The sequence below is a fragment of the Alligator sinensis genome, unplaced genomic scaffold, assembly GCF_000455745.1.
Source record: "Alligator sinensis unplaced genomic scaffold, ASM45574v1 scaffold738_1, whole genome shotgun sequence".
Classification (NCBI taxonomy): domain Eukaryota; kingdom Metazoa; phylum Chordata; order Crocodylia; family Alligatoridae; genus Alligator; species Alligator sinensis.
Window position 1 is genome coordinate 1257449 of NW_005842382.1, and position 17016 is coordinate 1274464.

Here is a 17016-nt window from a genome sequence, read left to right on the forward strand (position 1 = left end):
GGCTCGGGGTGGGGAAGAGATGTGGTGGGAAGGTGAAAATGAATAGTAGTTGCAATAGTTTAGTTTTTTTTCTGTTTGTTCTTGTATAGAAACAATAGAGTGCTGATCACAGGAGAGCTCACTTTCTTTAATATGGATCTACAGGACAGGGCAGAGTGTGTAATATTTGAGAGGTTTTGAAAGCATTCATTTCAGAGGAAGAGATGATATGACACCTTGCAGAGGGGAGAGAGCAATAATCTTGCTGGGAATAGTTTGGCAGTTGTACAAAAGAGTGATTTTCTTTTCCCAGGTACCTCAAACCCTTTGAATGGGCGTTAGGGCTGACACAAAAGACTCCAAGATGAGACTTGTGTGAACAAAAATGGATTGAGAACCCCAGCTTGAAGCTGAATCTGTTTATTGGGTTGAATTAGGAGGTGTTCTAGTATCTCATATAGTTCCTTGGGCATTCTTTCAAAAAGGATGATATATTCTCTTTGGAAAATTCAATACAAATATCAAGGACAATGCATTGAAGTAATAAGGAACACACTTTATGGAGTATGTGTACCTTCATCTGTCTACTAAAGGCCAGTTCTTTTATAATAAATGGTGTTTGCTTCCTTGTGTCTTCAATATTTGTGACAATGTAGAGACACATTTGAACAAAAGGTTATGGCAACACTCTGTAGGTATCTACAAAGTATCCATAAAAATAAATGTTTTTTTTATCCTTTCAAGGATTTAGAAAACTTCTTAAGCTAGCTTACTTGGAAACAATGCAGCTCAGACTTTTTTTTTCCCCTTGGAGTGCTTGTATCTTAATTTGCATTTCAAGATCTATGCATGTTTTAATGATATCTTGAGTCAGTATTCTAAGTGTGTATCTGTGTGTGTTGGTTAGAGAGAGGCTGTGTATATATGCATACTGATATGCATGCCAACTCCCAAACTGATGGTATGTTCCAACCTCTTATAAACTTACTCTCTTCAACTTCCTTTCAAGCATTTTTTTCAGGTGGTTATAGTTGAAATTGGGGGATATGGCTTTTACTATCTCCTTAATTATGCTAATTAAATTTACAAATCCCTGAATGAATGACTGTGAAATATTTGAAGTTGTATAAGCCTTTCTTTAAAGATGCATGATTTTAATTTTCACATGTTATATTTCTACTTTTCTGATGCATCTTTGAAAGATTCAAATCCATGTTTAAAAGATTAATCTAGGATCTCATGATGTTATAAATAGGCTGTCCTGAGATGTGTGTGTAATTTACATTACAAAATTGAAGAAGTAGTAGCATAAATGCAGGCCAGAATGTTAGAATTACATGCCATTGAGTCAAAAGTTTGTTTCATGTGGATAATGTTTCATATGGGAATTTCTTTCAGATGTTCCTCAGTTCCAGCACATATCCGGAAATTCATGGTTACCTGCATGCAAAGGAACAAGGGAAGAAATCTTGGAAAAAAAATTACTTTCTCCTGAGAAGATCCGGACTATACTTTTCTACTAAAGGGACATCAAAGGTAAAACTAAACAGCAACATAGAGGTAAATAAGTATATGACAAGTGTATGTCATATACTTATGTGCATGTGTCTTCATATACTGTAGTTTTATTAGAAATATATTACAGTCCATGATTATTTAAAGGAAAATCTCTTTGTACCCAAATTTTATGTTCATTGTTCATTTTTATGGCAAAATATGTATCATTGCAGGTTTAGATGAGTGAAAGCAAGAATTCGGAGAAAGGCCAGATCGGAGTAGTTTTCTGGAAGAACTTCTTACTAACAAATTGATTTCCTTCAGCTAGTTTATAACTTAGCTCTTTAAAAATAAATTCCACATGTCTGATCTAGTTGTTGAGGATTCTGAGTAGAACACAGGCAACTGTTTATGGCTGTTATTGCTTGCATGCCTTATTATTAACTCTTATGCTTAAACAGGATACAGTGGTAATGAAATAACTTTATGTAATGCACATAATTAAGTGGCTTATGTATTTCTGGAATACAAAACTCTAAAACTCTTGGTTCAGAGGTGACATCTTTTATTAGACCAACAAGAAAATAGTAAATGATTATCTTTCTTGGCAAGCTTTTGGGCACGCATGCCATTCTTCAGGGCTTGTGTATTTCTGAATATTTGTGCAAACTGTCACTGTATTCCCAGAGTTATCCTTGAGGTAACAAGTTTCTTTTTGCTTATTTCCTTGACTTGGTTACCCACAGAGGATAGAAGCAGCACTTAGAAACAAAACGGGACAGTAATTGCTGTAATATTTGTGTTTTGTTTTTTGTTTTAAATTTCTAAGAATATTTTTAATTTCATAGTTTTGAAATGCTAAAAGCAAAGTGATTCCAAAAGTTCTTAAACTTTAGGAGCTAAAGACTCATTCCTGCATATTTTGTGACCAAGATTTCATGTATATTTTTCAAGGAATTACATCATTGGTGCTATATTTTTTTTTCTTCCTGGAGAAAGAAGCCAAGCCCAAACATAACTGCCTTACCCCCTGCCCCCCAGCTTCCTGGCTCAGTCTAGTTTGGGGCATTTTCCTCTGCTGCAGCAGGTAAATTTGGAGTGGCCCTTTTCTGGATTTCTGTAGTCACTGAGACCACTGGACTATCAGGAAGCCTGCTGTTTTGAATAAAAGCTTTAGACTAGCATAGTTATTATCATCTAACTAGCCTGCCTGTGTAAAAGAGATGGTGATGCATACTGTTGTCCTTCCGTGAAACTGGGAGATGTTCTGTATAATAATCTTTACTATACCGTTTCTAACTTGTTAATTGTCTTATAAAAATAAGTTCTGATTTAATTTTTGTAAATGTCTTCAGAGTCAATATATGTGGATTTTTTATAGATAAGAAAATGCTATTTTCATGTCTCGGTACACCATAATTTAAAATCGTACGTTCTAGTTTTTGATAAGAGAAAAAGGCAGCTCCCTCAAAGCAAAGTTTATCTACCCAACCTGTCAACAAAAATGTATCAGATGCCTATTCATAATCATGCCACTGAGTAATTAGGAATGTGTTCTAAAATGAGCTTTAAAATGAATATAAATTTCTGTCTTTTAAATATAGGTGACCAATTGGTAATTTCCAGCAGGGTAGTTTTTGTGCCCTTAAAAATGTTCTTCACTGGGCGTGTCTACACAAGATATTTACTGTGCAGTTGATTAATTAACTGTGCAGTAAACATCTCGGTGTCTACACATGCACCCCTATTATGGCACACAAAATTAGTAAAATCCTCAGCCGGGTATTTTTGTAAAGTACCACCTTGCTGCAGAGTTTTTTTTTCATGTGCAGCAGTGCATATTTAAACACTGCCCCAGCTGGCTCAGGCATGGTGCTTCAGTACGGGGCTAGCTAGGAGGCAGACCCAGCATCAAAGCACCATTGTGACCCAGCCAGCCACTCCGCAGCACACAGAGCTGGGGGGAGCAGGAAGCTCAGGGCTGCTCCAACAGGGCTTCATGCTCCATGTGCACATGAAGCCCTGTCAGAGCACCCCTAGTCTGGCAGGCTGACCCTCTGGGTCCCCAGCCAGCCTGGGCTGCTCTTATGGGGCTCCATGTGCTGTACACAGAAAGCTCCAGAGCAATGTTCTCTGGAGTTTATTCATGTGCATTAATTGCATGTGTAGATGTGCCCATTGATTTATTTAGTATCTCTCCATGCATTTTTAATAGTTACACCTTCAGAATTTGGGCTATAAGTGAATGCTGTCTTCAGGCACTCTTTTTACTGTTGATTATTATCTATAAAATTTGTCTATCAGCACAAAACTTGCTAAAAGATTGGGGCCTGGAGAAAACTTGTCCAGCAATGGATCGTGACAGTTATTCATTCTGTAGAGCTACCAAGTTTTTAGCCCCATAAATAAAATAAAGCTCTCTGAGGAGCTACACATGCACAGCCCCTGGCTGGAGAGCAACAATTTTACCCAAGCTTTAATAAATACGATTTAATTTTTTTGTTTGGGTTTTTTTGGTGTTTTTAGCCGTATGCATATTACATATGAAAGTTTATGCACTATATGCACAAACCCGAATGTACACACAAATCTGATTGAGAGAGGGAGAAATGAACATGTGAGCCTGATTGGTGGTAATTGGGAGGGGGGCACATGCAAACCTGAATGGTTGGTGAAGTGGTGGTACTTCTAATTCTCTGTGAAGAATTACACTTTTTCATCAGATCTTATTATATAACAGAGATTCGTGCATACCTGTTGACAGATAAAATTGTCTTCTACTGCACTGCTGCCACCTTATACACTTTATCTATACCTCAGCCAGAGAACTCAACAAACCCTTATTCTAACTTTTCAATTTTTTTTTTGCCTAGCTTTCTATTGCTCCGTTGTGCACATAACCTTTTACCAAACAGTCCCTGCCCAACCCAGTCAACTATGTATAATAGTCGGCAATGATTCTGGCAAAGGTGTTTGTATAGAAGGATAAAAATGAAGGCAAATTTAAGTTTATGGTACATGTAGTAATGGTACAATGTATGCCTGTGATTGATGGAACAGGATATAAGTACTGGAGGTGATACACCATGGTTGTATCAGGGTGTGGTGTGTGCAGCAGCCCTAACTACTTAAGAACTGCATTTTTATACATTAAAATACGGTCAAAATTTGGCATTCAGCAAAGGTTACGTCAGTTGAGGAACTTACATCACATGGTGACAGGTGATAGGTAACTGAGTTGTTGAGAATTTTTTGTAGATCTATATTATATATGATTGTAATTTTGTTTCCCAAATATAAAATTATGCATTTAAATAGGCTGGAGTATAAATGTACATATAGTATTTGCTTTACAAATATAAATATTAAGTATAATTTGCTTCCTTGATTTTAAGTAAGGAAGAACAGCCTAATGTTTTATATTGCTCTTCCTTTTAGGAACCAAGGCATCTGCAGTTTTTCTGTGAATTCAGCAATAGTGATATGTATATGTCTTTGGCAGGCAAAAAGATGTCTGGAGCACCAGCAAACTATGGATTCTGCTTTAAGGTACACATTTTAATATTTTGATTATATATTAAAGCAAGCCTCAATTTTTAGGTAGGCTTAAGTTCCTTTACGATTCTTTTTTAAAAGGATTCAGTTGTCTGGTATAAAATAGGAGAATTAGTGGCTTTTATTTCAACAGGTATTATCTTCACGATGTGCATTAATGCTAAACAATGTGCTGTGGCCTTCTAGCCTAACAAATCAGGAGGAACCAGAGACCTGAAACAGCTTTGTGCAGATGATGAACAGAGTAGGACCTGTTGGATGACAGCAATTAGATTACTTAAGGTAAAATCTTCCATGAAGTTTAATTTTTTCCCAGCCATTTATTGTATGAAGTTTTGATACTGTGGAAAACAAGGCAAATACATTTGTAGATTCCAGTATACTATCAGTCCATAATCTTGCACACCAGTGGTCATTGGGATTTCTGTTTTAAATTAGATTGAAACTGAACTTCCAAGAAGATGGAAATAGCATTATGCTCTTTATCAACTTCAGGGCTAGGTACAGATATTCAAAAACCCTGAGACAGAATAGATCAAACCTAAGCAGCTTTCTCTAAGTAGCTAGAGTCAGGAGCAAACAGAACAGATGTTTACTGTTCAATGGGGAGGGGGGAGAATGTGTAGATGCCTGCACTGACTGAGGCTAGGTGGGGAGTATTCCCACATGCCTCTCAGCATGGTCTCTCTTCCCAGCCCCTCTACTGCGCCCAGCAGCTGGCTGTCAGCAGCAGTTGGGGGGGGGGGGGGGGGGCTTGTTTGTGTCTGGAGGGCATGGGGCTGGGACCAGGTCTGTACAGTGAGGACTTCCTCTCCACCCTTTACCCCTGACATGGGCAGGAAGGAGCTGGGGTCAAGAGCTGCACAGGGCTGTTACATGAGTCAGCCAGTATGGGGGGAGGGGAATGAGGGGGCAGAGGCTCCCCCAGCTCAGTGTCACAGAGATGGCAGGAGCCTGGGCTGAGAGCCATACAGCACTGGGTGGCATGGGCGGGAAGGCCACTACCCCAAGGACGTGCCCCAGCTGTAATTGCTTGGGTCCTAGGAGGCCTATGGCAGGGGGTCTCCAGTTCACCACCCTTGCTTGCTTGCTTGCTACTACCTGGCTTGGCTGATATGGCTTGGCTGCATTGCTTTCAGCCCTGTTCCCTGCCTGCCCCTGTCAGCTAAGCTGAGCAGCAGTGGGGTGAGGAGGATGAGGGGGAGTGGATGCCCCCCTTTGTGCTGGTTTGACCCCACCCTCAGACCAAGAAAGCACAGCTGGGAGGCACCTCTGCTCCATTTCCACCCCACCACTTCCTCCACACACACACACACACACACACACACACACACACTGATACTGTGTGGCTGTCAGTTCTGGTTCCTGTCATCTCTGTGACAGCCCGAGGGTGGGGCCAGCCTGGTGCTTGACCAGAGCAGACACATGTGACCAAAGCTAGTGTACCACCCTGCAAGGGGGGAGTAACAGAGGCCTACCGAGGCACCTGGGATGCCAGTGGACTGTGATCTAAGTTGAACCTAAACCAATTTTAAATCTGATACTATATCCATCCAAGTCTATCTTAAACCAGGTTCTGCCATTTTTAAAACCGGTCTGTATGCTGAACTTCTGTTCTGTTACAGGTTTAGACCAGTTTCCAATCACTTATACCAGTTCCTTTGTAATGTCTGTACCTAGACCAAGAGTTTAGTTTTAAGTATATGAGTAGTTCTGTTAAAATCAGGGAGCTTTCATAGTTTCATAGTTGCCAGGGTCGGAAAGGACCTGAGCAGATCATCAAGTCCAACCTCCTGCCATGGCAGGGAAGAGTACTGGGGTCAAACGACCCCAGTGAGGTGTTCATGCAGCCTCGTCTTAAAGACCCCCAGGGTAGAAGCCAGCACCATTTCTCTTGGAAATTGGTTCCAGATCCTAGCCACTCTGACAGTGAAATAGCGCCTCCTGATATCTAGCCTAAATCTACCCTCTGCCAGCTTGTGACCATTATTTCTTATCACTCCTGGTAGTGCTTGGGGGAACTGGGACTCCCCCAATGCCTATTGGTCTCCCCTGACTAGTTTGTAAATGGCCACTAGATCTCCCCTCAGCCTTCTCTTGTGGAGGCTGAACAGGTTCAGGTCCCTTAGCCTCTCCTTGTAGGGCCTGCCCTGCTGACTCCTGATCATGTGGGTGGCCCTCCTCTGGACCCTCTCCATGTTGTCCACATCCCTCCTGAAGTGTAGTGCCCAGAACTGAACGCAGTACTCCAACTGCGGCCTGACCAGTGTCGCATAGAGGGGGAGGATCACCTCCTTGGACCTGCTTGAGATGCATCTGTGGATGAATGACAAGGTATGGTTGGCTTTCCTGACCACTTCCCCATACTGTCGACCCATGTTCATTTTGGCATCAATAATGACTCCAAGATCCTTTTCTGCCTCTGCACTGATGAGAAGGGAGTTCCCCAGCCTGTAGGTATGCTGCTGGTTATTCCTCCCCAGGTGTATTACCTTGCACTTGTCAGTGTTGAAACCCATCCTGTTCTCATCCGCCCACCCCTGTAACCTGTCTAGGTCCGATTACAGCCTATTCCTCCCTTCTAGTTGTCGCTGCCATGTACTGCAGCGAGGGGTTCAAGGCCTTAAGGGGCCCGTCAGGCAGGTACTTGTGACGCTTGGAGTGGAATTAGGCACAGACGCTTATCGGTTACAAAGCAAGATTGTTTACTTACATCGCCCAGATAGTGACGTGCGACGGAGGTCAGAGATACTTGGTTAGTTACAGCTTAGGGTTCATTAGGTCAGTCTGCATAAGCGTTCGGGCAGAAATGGTCGGGCCGGCAGTCGTTGATTTACGTCTGAGATTGGGTCGAGATGGGGAACTTAGACAAGTGATCAAATTGTCTAATTACTCTGACACGTATGTTCAGAGGTCTCCAAGGTGTGTACGGAGGTCTCCAACTTCGCGGAAGTAAAAATGGGTTTTATTTGTGTAATAGCCAATTGCTTTTCGCCGCGTCATAAATTTAATTAGAATTCACAATTATATAGCGGTTTTCACTAGGGTTCTATCGCAGGGCTACTCCCTGTTCACTCTGACCAATTATAATGATTTATGTAAAGCACAGAAGGTTAAAGTTTCATTTCTGTTAGTGGCACAGCTATAAATCTCTTGTTGGCATGCACAGCAGAGAAGGCTGTTGCTATCATTTTGTTAACCCTTAGTTAACCTAGTGCAAAATAAAACTGCTTTAAATAGTATCTCTTGCTTGTGGCATGGGCACTGCTTAATTTGGTTGCGACACTAGTGTGCCCACTTCTCCCCACATCTTAGTGTCATCTGCAAGTTTGAACAGGGTGCTTTTTACACCCCTGTCCAAGTCACTGATGAAGATGTTGAACAGTGCAGGCCCAAGGACCGAGCCTTGGGGGACCCTACTACCCACATCCCTCCAGGTCAAAAATGACCCATCCACCACCACTCTCTGGGCACAGCCCTCCAGCCAGTTAGTGACCCATTTTACTGTGTAGGTGTCGACGCCACAGTCCCCTAGTTTTTGAATGAGAATGGGATGAAAGACCGTGTCAAAGGCCTTCCTAAAGTCCAGAAAGATTACATCGACTGCTACACCTGCGTCTAAGGATTTTGTGACCAGGTCATAGAAGGCCACCAGGTTGGTCTGACAGGACCTGCCTCTAATAAACCCGTGTTGATTACCCCTAAGCATAATTTCCCCTGCTGGCCCCTCACGTACATATGTCAGGATAACTCTCAAGAAGCTTACCCAGGACCGAGGGTAAGACTGACTGGCCTATAGTTTCCTGGGTCCTCCTTCCTCCCTTTTTTGAAAATGGGAACCACATTGGCCCTTTTCCAATCCTCTGGTACCTTGCCAGAGCAACATGAGTGCTCATAAAGCCATGCCAGGGGTCCAGCAAGGACCTCTGCTAATTCCCTCGGCACTGTGGGGTGGAGATCATCAGGACCTGCTGATTTAAATACGTCCAGTCCCTCCAGAAGTTCCCTCACTGACCCTAGGCCTGGGTGCACCTCCCCTGGGACCATCGGGGATCCCAGTGAGGAGGATGACCTGGTCCCTGCTCAGAAAAATGGAGGCAAAGGAATTGTTAAGTAGGTTAGATTTGCTGTATGGTGCAACGAACAGATTTCCTAGCGTGTCCTGCAGAGGTCCTATGTTACCCAGTACGTTCTTTTTACCCCTTATTTATTTAAAAAAGTACTTCTTGTTATCCTTGATCTGGGTAGCTAGTCCCAGTTCCATCTCCACCTTGGCCTTCCTGACCACTCCCCTACAGCCCCGAGCAACTGAGGTATAGTCCTCCCTGGTGATGGCCCCTCCCTTCCATTGGGTGTATGCCTGCTTTTTAGCTAGGAGATGTTCCCGTATGATTTTGGTGAGCCATGGGGGCTTTTGCGCGGTCTTGCCCCCTTCGATCTGCATTGGGATTACCTCCCTTTGGGCTTGGAGGATCTCTTCCTGGACACCCGACTCCCCTCCCCTCCAGGACCTCAGTGCCTCCCTGACTATTCTCTTTACCTCATTGAAATCCACCCTCCTGAAGTCCAGGGCTGCTGCCTTGCTGCAGGCCTTTGCCACCTTGCGCTGGATGGTGAATTCCAGCAGGCAATGATCACCGTCGCCCAGGTGGTCAAGCACCCGCAGACCCCTCACCAGGTCGTCGCCCATGGCCAGGATCAGATCCAACAAGGTGTCTCCTCTGGTGGGGCTGTGCACCTCCTGGGTTAGATGGAGGTCCTGTATCTCAGCTAGGAACCTACGTGAACGGTCAGACCTGGCTGCCTGGTCTTCCAAGCAGATGTCTGGAAAGTTCAGGTCACCCATGATGACCACGTCCTTTGACCTAACTACCTCCATGAGCTGACTTAAGAATTCCTGGTCTAGCTCATCCCCTTGGTTGGGTGGTCTGTAGTAGACCCCCACCGTTAAGTCCCTTTCCCCTCAACTTCCTTGTATTCTAACCCACAGCACTTCAGTGTGCCCCTCCTCTGACCCAGTGCCACTTGTTGAGGATATGTATTTCTCCTTGACGTAGAGCGCCGCACCCCCACCTCTCCTCCCTGCCCTGTACAGCCTATAGCCCTTGATATTCACCGCCCACTTGTGCATTGGGTCCCACCACATTTCGGTGAGCCCCACTATGTCTGGGTTGGTGTTAGCTAGCTGGAGGATGAGTTCCTCCTGCTTGTTCCCCATACTACGAGCATTAGTGTAGAGGCATTTGAGGCCTCCTGAAGATGCATGCACTGGCCCCCTAATTTCAGTACTACCTGGGCCCCTGTTGCTCACCTGGGTATTTGTTCTGCTCGTTGTATGTTTGTTCTACAGGTTGCCCGTATGAGTATGTTATGCTTGTAAGGGTGGAGCTTGTAAGAGTGGGAATGAAGCTTTAACATAAATTATTTTGGTTAAACATAATGTATATAACTATAATCATAGTTAGGGAGGAATAAAGGTAAAATATCAAACTTTTCAATAAAAATATTTGGTCGGCAGTCACGTGTCTAGGATCCAGAGTTATTAATTTTTGGCTTGCTTCTGCCCCAGGTGCTGTTATGTAACTAGCCCTGATCATAATTCAGGAACTTATTTGAGCATCCAGGAGGATGTCTTTCAGTGACCAAAGAGAAGTAGTTAACGCTGTTAGTCTGAACTTAGACAGAAGGCAGGGCATTGAGGTACCTTATTCAGAGAAATATGAGCTTTTGTAGGCAATAGCATAATTTGTCAGATACTTTGAATGGAATTGCAGAGAGCAGGGGTGCTAAATAGAAAGGAATAAAGTCATTTAAATACAAAGGATAGAGAAAGGGGGGGAGGTAAGAGAGGCACTGCTGAGAAAGGACAAGGTAGGTAGAAGAGATCAAAAAGTTTAAACAAAGCAGTTAACCTACTGAGGGATGTAAATGTTATAAAAGCTAGCCCAGGTAATGGGATAAGAATCCATAGTCTCTTTTGAGACTGAACTTAATACAATCCAGTCTGTGGATGATTCCTTCTTCTACAATTTTGTGTTCAAGTCAGGTTTTAAATTCCTGTTGTGTAAGAAAAGCTACTCTAAGGTCAGTGATGGAATGTCTAGGGAGTTTAAAGTATTCTGCCACAGGCTTTTCTGTCTTTCTGTAAATGGTATCAGATCAGTGTCCATTCATTCTTTCACATAGGGATTATCCCATGTGTCCCATGTAGACAGTCATTGTTGGTAGTGTCTTGATTTGAGGATGATCTCTACCATGGTTCATTGATGGGTCTTGAGGTGACTTGAGACTAATCCTTAAGCTGCAGATCCATCTGCATAAATTACAGGTCTTTCTGCAAGAGAGCCAGCTGCAGGGTGGGATTCCTCTTCTTTTCTTTCCTCTGCTCTCTCCTTTGCTTCAAGGACAAGATATTTTACCTTGAAACAAGCTGCCACTTGGTTGAGACTGCAGCTGTGGCACTGTTGGGGTTAGTTGGCTGCCAGCTTCTCCTGACTTTTCATGTCAGCATCCATTTTCTTGAGGTATGTCTTCAAAATGTCTGCATTGCATTTCCTCTGGTCACCATGAGCTGTCAGGCCATTACTAAGCTGGAAGTAGAGCACTTGTTTTGACAATTGAGTCAGGCATCTACACATAATGTCTGGTGGAGTGAAGTTGGTGCTTGAAGATCACTGACTCAGTGATGGTAACTCGGGCTTTAGCAGGGATGCTGGTGTTGGTATGGTGATCTTCCCCTTTATATGGAGGATTTTTTTAAGGTATCATTGGTGATACCTCTCCAAACTCTTGAGATGATGATGGTAGGTCACCCTCACTTCATATCCATGGAGGAGGGCGGGGATGATGACTGTAGACCCGGATCTTGGAGATCACGATGAATAAAGACGTGCCAAACAATTGTCTAAAGGAGGCACTCGCACACCGAATGCTATACTGGATCTCTTTATCAATGGACACTCTGTGAGAGAGGTGACTACTGAGGTAGGAAGAGTGCTCAACTACCTCTAGGGTCTTTCCCTCGATGGTAATTTGGGGAGGGGGGTTGCATTCATGGCCTGGGACAGGCTGATAGAATACTTTAGTCTTCTTTATGTTGAGAGAGAGGCCCAAAATTCAGTAGGCTTCTCTGAAGATATCCAGTACCACCTGGAGGTTTTCCTCACTATGCAAGGATGATACAATCCTTGGTGAAGGTCAAGGATGGTTGTTCTGAATATTTTGGCCTTTTAGAGAAAATGTCCCAGGTGGAAAAGCTCTCCATCCCTTTGGTACTCAGTGTCAATTCCAGAAGGAAGGCGGTCCTTAATGAAAACCAAGATAATTGTCAAAAAATGGAGAACAGGGTTGGGGTGATGACTCATCCTTGCTTGACATCAGTTCGGATGACACATTGATCTGTCTCCAATCTGCTATGAAGAATGGTCACATTTGTCTGATCATGGAGAAGCCTCAGGAACTTGATGTACTTTTCAGAACATTCAGATCTGGCCAGTACTTTTCACAAGGCTTTACAATTGATGGAATCAAAGACCTTAGTAAGGTCAATGAAGGCCATATACAGGTCCTGATGGTTGTTTCAGATACATTTCTTGGATCTGGTGAGCAACAAAGATCATGCCAATTGCCCCATGGGATGGTCTGAAAATACATTGAGATTCCAGCAGGACTTCCTCAGCAAAAGGTAGAATATGTTTCAGAAGGATGCAGGAGAGGATTTTCCTAGCTGTGGAAAGGAGTGTGATACCTCAACAGTTTCCACACAGACTTATCTCCGTTCTTGAAGAAAGTCATGATGTTGGCATTCCTTAGGTCAATAAGAATCTTTTCATTGTTTCAAATTTGGGGAATAAATTTGTGGCCTCTCCGAACCAGTTCTTTGCCACCAGACTTACAGATTTCAGCAGGTATGCCATCTGGTCCAGTAAACTTGTTGTTCTTGGTTTCCTTGATGGCACACCACACTCCTTCTAGGATAGGAGGGTTGGTGAGGGATCCCCTTTCAGGGTTTTGGGGGATGGACTTAATGGTGGTATCCATTATGGTCAACTCACAGTTCAGGAACGCCTCAAAGAGCTCTTTCTGTCTAGCTTAGATAGATTTGTCATCTTTGAGGAGCATCGAGCCATCCTGCAATCACAGAAAAGTAGGACTGTGGGAAGTTGGGCCATAGATGGCTTTCATTGCCTGGCAAAAGCTATGTATGTCTTGGTTGTCAGCATAGAACTGGATCTCCTCGGCTTTATCTTGCCACTACTGATTTTTGATTTTCCGGACACTACTTTGAGCTTCAGCTTTGAGGAGCTGATGCATCTCCTTCTTCTGCTTAGATAAGGTGTCATCTTGCCAAGCAGAATGAGCCTTTCTTTTCCAGTTAAGAAAGGCGTTGATCTCTGTGTCATTCTCATCAAAGCAGTCTTGGTGTTGACAGATGGTATAGCCAATGGTTTCAGCACAGGCCATATGGATGGTGGTCTTAAACCCCTTCCAGAGTTCTTCAATATTACCTTCATTTGCAGACAGGGCAGAGAGCTTTTCATGGAGACTCTGTTGGAGATCCTTACAGACCTTTTGATGTTGACAGTCCTTCACACTGCTTTTAGCTGTTTTCAGTGTTTTGGAACAAACCAAATGTTCATAATAGATCTGATAAGACAATGTTCCATCCAGCAGTCATCCATTCCCTTCATGGGTTGTGTGATATAGACATCCATTCAATCACGAGCTCTAACAGTAACATAGTCAAGGAGGTGCCAGTGCTTAAAGCGAAAGTGTCTCCAGGTGATTTTGTTTTTGTCATTCTGTCTGAAGATGGTGTTCATGATGACAATACCATGCTCTGTGCATTGGCTCAGGAGAAAGATACTGTTGGAGTTGGCTTTCACTATTCCTTCCTTCCCAGTGATGCCACTTGAGAGTTCCAGGTCCTGTCTGACTGATGTTGAAATAAAAGGAATATTATAAGCAAGTGATAGATATATGACATTGATAGAGGATAATTTGTGCTGTTTGGTCCAGAGTTGATGTGGTCTTTGAGAGTAGGAGGGCACAGCTGGCATCAGGATCCATTACAAGGTCTGGTAGTTTGGTGAGAATAGGTAGTGTGTTGCTGAAGAGATGTCATTGGGGGGTCTGCTGTAAGCCAGGACAGGCTTATCCCAAAGACTTCCTTGAGATGGCCCTGATTTCTTTAGGAAGTGTTGCAGGTCATTACTGACGTGTCCACAGTGTGCAAGATGAGGGTTGTAGGTCAGAGCAGGGTCCAAGTCTGGCTGTTCTTATCTGAGCTGTGGTTTTGGAATTGTATTGTAAGTGCAGGGATGCTTGCTCCATGCACCTAAGGTGTGTATCCTGATTGATGGGATCAGAGCAGACATGGTTGTAATGCAGAGCTTGACTTTAGATGGTGATGTGCTTACGATAAAAGCTGGTGGTCTGAAGATAGCTGTGGCAGTTGAGTGGTTTCTGATAAAATATGGTGAAGTGACCATTGCAAAATTTCACAGTGGTGTCCAAGAAATATATAGCTTGTGTGGAATATTCAAAAGTTCCTCTACACTTTGGCTGCTATAATGTGTTAATCATGACATAAATAGCAAGGAATACCCAGGCACCCAATTTAAGGTGTCATAAAATGGCAAACCAGCCATAAAAATTCTAGGTATAATGTAGAACATTTTTTTGGATAGTGTGTATATCATGTTAAATTGAACATGTGGCATGTCTACATGTAGGCTCTCCAGGTCTGATGTCCAACAATTAGCTGGTTGTTGGCATCAGCCTTGAACAGCTTCAGTTTCCAACCTGTGTGTCAATAATAGGTACCAACCCCCAGGGCAGTCAGGTTCTCCAGCTGGGCCTGGGACTGCTCTGTGGGGACAGGCGGGGGAGAGGGAGGGGAATGGGAAGCTGAAACTCCTGGTAGGTGGAGCCAAAGGGCCAGAGCTGCTGGGTGTAAGGTTTAAAGTCCCAGTTAGGGAAGCCCTTTCGCTTTTACCACCAGGGCTTAGAATCATTTGGTTGTTGGCCCCAGCCCAGATAGCCCTTTGTCTTGAACCAGATTTGGGACTGCCCAAGCCAGGGCCAAAATCAGCTGTTAGTTGACCTGGACAGTCCTGGTGAACCTAATCTGCTACTGTCAGGGGTTGGGGCTGATAGTCGGCTGATTGTTGGCCCCAGCCCCAGGACAGTCCTGGGTCATGTTGAGATGTGGGCATCCAACTTTCAACTTGCTGGTACAGGGGATCATGATCCCTAGATCCCCCTGCACTAGCAAATAGAATGGGCAAGATTGCAGTCTGATCCCTGATTCTACAGTCTCACCATTCTACGATCCATGCGTGTGTGGCATAGCAGGAGGTGCAGTTGTTGGGACTGTGGATCAGATCCCATGGCGCTTTTAACCTGAATATGTGCCAGAGGTCCAGGAGTTAGTTTGATCAAGTTAAGAAGAATGGGCCATAAGTAGTTTTACAAATAGCAACAAATAATGTAAACATGCTGTTTAAAATAAAGCTTTCCTCACTGTTTATTTCTTCTAATCCAGCTTTTTATTTAAAAAGAAAAGCAGCACAAGTGATAGTTTGTTGAATTGGGAGTAACATTTCCATTTACATTTTGTAGTTAAATTCTCTTTAAACATAACGTTAAAAATTGTTTGCCCAAACTATATTTCAAATTGTTTGCCCAAACTATATTTCAAAAACAAAGATTCCAATTGTGTGTACCAGCAGCAGGCTATTTTAACTAATGCAATTAATTGGCAAAAACTTTCCAAGTAAAATATGTTGTCTCAAATGCAAGAACCCCTGTATTATCCCTATCTAACATTTTTAAGTTGTACTACTTAACATATGACTTTCTGTTTTTTAGTATGGGATGCAGCTATATCAGAATTACATGCGCCCGTATCAAGGCAGAAGTAGCTTCAATTCTCTGAATATATCTCCTACGGTATGTACTGAAAGAACTCACTGAGTTAATTTACTTTAATACAGTGGTGGAAGCGTCTGTTCCAAGGACCTGATCCTGAAAACATAACATTTTGCCCATGCTTAATTTAAAAGCATATGGGTGCTTGTTGTCTTTATGAACTGTAGTCAGGTTCCTCCCCTTACATTGCAGCCAGAAGTGGACAGTTATTTTTGGTTCCGTCTCCAGCCTTGCCTTCCCTTCTGTTTTGGTATCAAGTTGAGCATTGTTTTCAGTAGAGAAGCTAGCCTTAAAGCTTAATCAATACCAGTATTAAGTAATGTACCATTTATACAAAATTATGACATTGGTAAAACCAGTGCATCAGACGGTCCTGAATAAAGACAAAAATAAATATTCAAATGAGACTGAATATGCAAACCATTTTTAGTATATGATGCAGAGTCCTGAATAATTCACAATGATATGAACCACATATATCCTGCCTTTCCTATAGCTGCACATCTTACTTTGTTCTTGTTTGAAAAATTATTAGCAGGCTTTAATTCATTGACTAGATTCTTGGCTCAGAATATCACCCCAGGATCAGAAATCAATTAGTAACAATTTATCTAGTAATTACTGTGAACGTATGTGTCACAGACCCATCTGTGAGATTACCCAGAGCCTCGAGTTTCTTCCTGCTGTCCTGCTGCTTGTACCAAGGAACAGACCAAGGTTTGCCCTGATATAATTCCTCATCTTCACAAGCCTTAGCTCCACTGCCCTTATATCTGACCTCAGGGCTGCAGCAGGGGAATCTCTGCAGCTCTAGGTGGATTCTCCTTGTGGTGTGAAAGAAATTTTGGGTCTCCCTTTTTGTAGAATGAGTTAGCCTGGATTATCACTTGCCCAGAGAGCACTCTTTACTATAGTAAAGAGTCAAAACAACAAAAGGATTTATTATGTAGAAGAAAAGGATTCTGTAAGAAGAACTTAGCACAAGCTTGCAAACGGAACTAAAAAACCAGGAAAGTTTTGTACCCTCTCATCAGACTATCATCTAATCCTCCA

The 17016-nt window shown here is 43.0% G+C and overlaps 1 protein-coding gene across 2 annotated transcripts in view; it reads left to right on the forward strand.

Moving 5' to 3' along the window:
- The window catches only part of GRB14 (growth factor receptor bound protein 14), a 100210-nt gene that overhangs the window by 64771 nt on the left and 18423 nt on the right, over positions 1–17016 (forward strand). For both annotated transcript variants that reach the window (XM_014522644.2, XM_025210959.1), the window contains 4 exons: positions 1378–1515; positions 4915–5025; positions 5218–5313; positions 15904–15984. In XM_014522644.2, coding sequence (XP_014378130.1) covers positions 1378–1515; positions 4915–5025; positions 5218–5313; positions 15904–15984 — 426 coding nt within the window. The remainder of the gene's footprint in view (positions 1–1377; positions 1516–4914; positions 5026–5217; positions 5314–15903; positions 15985–17016) is intronic.